Source organism: Neomonachus schauinslandi, chromosome 2 (assembly GCF_002201575.2).
Source record: "Neomonachus schauinslandi chromosome 2, ASM220157v2, whole genome shotgun sequence".
NCBI classification, from domain to species: domain Eukaryota; kingdom Metazoa; phylum Chordata; class Mammalia; order Carnivora; family Phocidae; genus Neomonachus; species Neomonachus schauinslandi.
Genome location: NC_058404.1, coordinates 202402035 through 202406241, shown reverse-complemented (window position 1 = coordinate 202406241; position 4207 = coordinate 202402035). Strand labels below are relative to the sequence as shown.

Below are 4207 nucleotides of genomic sequence, written 5' to 3'. Positions count from 1 at the left end.
GCCTCGTCCCGCCACGTCCCACCACGTCCCGCCTCTCCCGCCTCGTCCCGCCACGACCCGCCTCTCCCGGCCAGGTTCCGCCTCGTCCCGCCACGTGTGCTACCAGCGTTCACACACATCTGCTGTCGTCCCCACCTTCCTCAGCCAACCCCACCCTCCCAGCTTCCCGCCCGGCTGCTCCCATGTCCCCACCTTGCTCTGAGTCATCAGTGGAGACGGCGGAGCCCGTGCTGTCCGTGCGTACACGTTCCAGACTCTGCATGGACAGCTGCTCCAGGCGCCGCTTCAGGAAGCGGTGTTCCCGCTGCAGCTGCTCCTTGATGCTCAGTGCCCGGCGGTCCTGCTCCTCCAGTTTCTGGGGGCGGGGGAGCTATGAGCGGTGGGAGGCAGGGGGACCATCCCCTGTACCCGGACCAGGAACTGGGGCACAGCGGCCTGGGCAGAGCAGGTTCTCATCCCCCACCGCTGGCCCTGCAAAGGCCTGAGGAGCAGCCCCCTCACCCTGCCAGGGGTTACATGAGGTGCCACCTCCCAGGCCTGCACTCTGCATCTGCTGACCAGCTCCAGAAGACCCACGGCACGTGTGGGCCCCAGGCTGGCACTGCCTCCTGGAGAACAGCCTGCCCTTGGTGGTCTTGCCCCCGCTGCCCCCATACTGCTGACATCCCCCCACCCCCTGCCTGTCCCTGAGGGCCGCACTCTGCTCTGGGAAGCTGCCTGCTCCCGGAGGCCCCAGGGCATGGACCATGCCTCTCTGTAAGCTCCAACCACCCTGCCTGGGGGTGCCCCTGCCTGTGCTGGCTCGGAGGCTTTGAGGAGTCCTTCAAGGAGACTGAGACCTACCGTGGTTGGCCCAAGCGTCCTAAGACCCCCCCCCCAAACCAGCAGGTCTGTCTTGAGGCCTTGGGGGCCCACCCCAGACAATGGCTCACTCCATCCACCCCCTCTGCCAGTCCCAGGAGACCAACTACACCCTCTACCCAGAACCTCCCAACACCCCTGGGCTGCCTGCTTCCCATCCTGCCCTTCCTGACCCCACCTCTCCTTCACAGCCCAGGGCCCCAGGGGCCATTTGTAACCCCCTTCACCTCCCCCAGCCTAGCATGGCTACCTCCTACCCCCACCACCTCTCGATAAAACCCAGCAGGTGCTTGTGACCCCCTCCACCCTAAGCATCCCCTATGCCCTCACCTACCACCAGAGACCCCCAGAGGTCCCCAGGCTACACCTGCTGGGTGGCTCCCCTCAGGCCCCCTGGTCACTCCCCGGGGGTGTATGGGATGGGCTGGGGTCAGCTGAGGCAGCTGGTCAGACCAGTGGACCCCCTGCTCACCTTGATGTGCATCTTGGCCCGTTTGAGGAGGCTCAGCGTGGTGTGGCGGGTACTGTCAGGGCCCAGGGGCACCAGCTGCTTGAGCTGCTCCAGATAGAGCCTGAGTTTGGCTCGTCTGAAAGAGGAGAGACAGAACCGTCAGGCCGGGGTGACATAGCCCTGGGGACAGCAGCAGCAGACAGGCCTGAGAGGTCTGGGGGCATGAGAGGCGGCCAGCCAGACTCCTGCACAGACCTGCTTGGGGTCCCTCCCCAGGACTCCCCTTCCAGCCTGGCTGCCTGCTTCCCCCGAGTAGCCCGGTCCCTGCCTTCTGGATTCCCCGATGGAGCGGAGAGCCTGTGGCTGGGGTGCGGGTAGCCAGCCAGCCCAGCACGGCCTGCGAGGCACGGCCTCAGAGCCCTAGCCCGCGCTGCGGTCACCACCCTCCACGGTGGATCCAGGAGGCCAGGGCACACCGGGGCGGCGAGGTTAGGGCCCTGCTCAGGCTGCTCCCAGAGGTCCAGGGGGCCCCAGGCAAGATTGGCATTCCACTTTGCCAAGTTCAGGGTGGTCTCTGGTCATGTCACCACAGAAATGCAAGTCTACTGGGCTCAGGGAGGGCCAAGGAGCAGCCCCTCCCACCCCGAGTTTGATGTCCCTGAGAGGAGACCACTTCATTCCAGATTTTATCCCTGTGTCCATGCAGACAAATGCAGATTTTCACCAAACTGCCCTCACAAGACCCAGCGACACTGTTCACACGGGGGCTTCGGGTGAGGGGCTCTGGCCCAGATCCCGACCGTGCAGAAACACTGCCTTTCCTGGCTCATCCCTGCGGGGGAGGGGGTGGCAGGGGGGGGTGGCCACAGCTCACTCTGAAGCACGCTCTGGCCACTGGGACGGCCAGGGGGCCTCTGCCACATGCACGTAACCCTCCCCGCCTCTGCGGGAGGCCCGGCCTCACTGCTCTGCTTAGGCTACGCTAAGAAACCCCCAGAGGACAGGGGGCAGGAGTTTTTGGTGAGGCCTTGACAGCCTGCCGCCCAGCTGCCCTGCCAGCACCATGGCCAGTGCAGGTCCCTTCCCTCAGCCAGTCCCGGCTTTCACCTCTGCCCCCGACCTGCCAGAGCCCCCGCGCATCCACAGCCCCACTCAGCCTCAGAGCCTGGCCGGACAGCGGACTGAGGGGACGCCCGAGGCCTGGGAGAAGGGGCAGCCAGGTGCGGGGCAGGAGCCTGTCAGCAGAGCAGCGAGAACGGCCCCACCCTGCAGGAGGAAGGCTGGCGGCACTTGGACCCCGTGGCCCTACGTCTGTCACCCAGGCCCACACGGCACCCTCCCACTGACAGAGCACCCCCGACCCAGCACCCCAGCCCACAGCACCCCGGGACCTAGAAGTCATCCAGAAGAACCTCCAGGACGGAGGACCAAGGCTGCGCTCCGCCCCGAGGCCACGCGGAGCCAGGACCTGCATGAGGAGCAGCCCCACGCTCTGCCTCGAGGCTGGAGGACCTTCAGAGATGAGCTCCCACCTCCACGGGACTACAGGGCTGGAGCAGGCGGCATGCCAGAAGGACCACCCAGAGTCCAGGAACCTCCGCTCCCCCACCTCCAAGGGGCTCCAGGACCCTGCCCGATGCCCCACTGAAAATGGGGCCAGAACACGGTGGGGGGGGGGGGCGGCAACCTGCGCTCTGTGCTCAAGGAGGGGCTCGCCAGCCAGAGAGCCACAGTTCCACACTGGGCCCTGCCGTCCTGCCACCTGCACCCAGGTCACTGGTGGGGTCCCCTTGTCCCTTTGAGCTCTAGCAAATGGCAATTCTTACAATCTACCGCTTACATAAGCAGTACGTGACCTTTGTGTAAAATCAGAAACTGCAAGTCAAGAGAAAGAAAAAAATAATAAATGAGAAGTACCCTGAATCCCACCACCACCATTTTAGTGTAGTCTACATTCTTGCATCATGAATGTTCGGCATACGGAACCACCTACGTGACAAGGGACCCAATATTGTTTAAAAAACTCAAACAGTAGACGCACACGAGAGACTCAACAGGACACAATGAAGAACAGGAGGCATGCGTCTCCAGGTGATGCGGTTAGCAACGTTTATTTCTTTGGCTTTACGGTTTTGTTTTTTGTTTTTGTATTTTCAGGCTTTCTATGCTAAAAAAAAAAACCACATATTACTTTTACAATCAGAAAGAGAATTTGTACAAGAAAGAAAAAACACAGCTAAAAGACAAATAACAGTGGAAAAATATCTGTAATACACATAAAAGACAAACGGTTAGTATTCGTGACATTTTGAGCTCATACACATCAAAAATAAAAAGAGGAGTATCTTACTGTGGAAATGGGCAAAGGACACACACAGGCAAGTTGCAGAACACAGACCGCTAAGCTAACACAAAATCCAGTCCGCCGCGCAGCCCGCGAGGAAACGAAAGCCCGGCGGGGTGGGGGAGGCCGTCACCTGGGCCCGACTGCCAAGACCGGCGGGCTCTGGGGCTGGCCAGTGCGTGGCCGGCCACGCGTCGTAGGGTCGTGGGTGGGGGAGCAAACAGGGACTGCAGCACCCAAAGGCCGTGGCAGCGACTCGCTCCACCCCCAGGGTGACAACGTGGCGGCGGTGGTGCGGGGAGCGTTAAGCAGAGGCCACGGCTAAGAGCGCGGGCAGCATGGCCGCGAGTCTGTGTCAGCACTGGGACCCGCAGTGGCGAAGTCGCCGACACAGGACAGCACTCGTGGTGGCAGGTGAAAGGTCAAGTTATGAAACAGCGGCTAACAAGGTCCCATTCTTATCCAAGTTAGTATCCGTGTGGAGGAGGAGGAGGATGCAGGTGCGGCCTCCCAGCCACCTAGGATGGCTCTCTCCCGGGGGGGGGGGGGGG

The 4207-nt window shown here is 62.2% G+C and overlaps 1 protein-coding gene across 1 annotated transcript in view; it reads right to left on the bottom strand.

Annotated features, from left to right (window-relative positions):
• MXD4 (MAX dimerization protein 4) overlaps nt 1–4207 on the bottom strand; it is a 19860-nt gene that overhangs the window by 8767 nt on the left and 6886 nt on the right. Inside the window, exons 4-5 of the mRNA XM_044913040.1 lie at nt 1334–1448; nt 193–355 (exon numbers count right to left, since the gene is read on the bottom strand). Coding sequence (XP_044768975.1) covers nt 193–355; nt 1334–1448 — 278 coding nt within the window. The remainder of the gene's footprint in view (nt 1–192; nt 356–1333; nt 1449–4207) is intronic.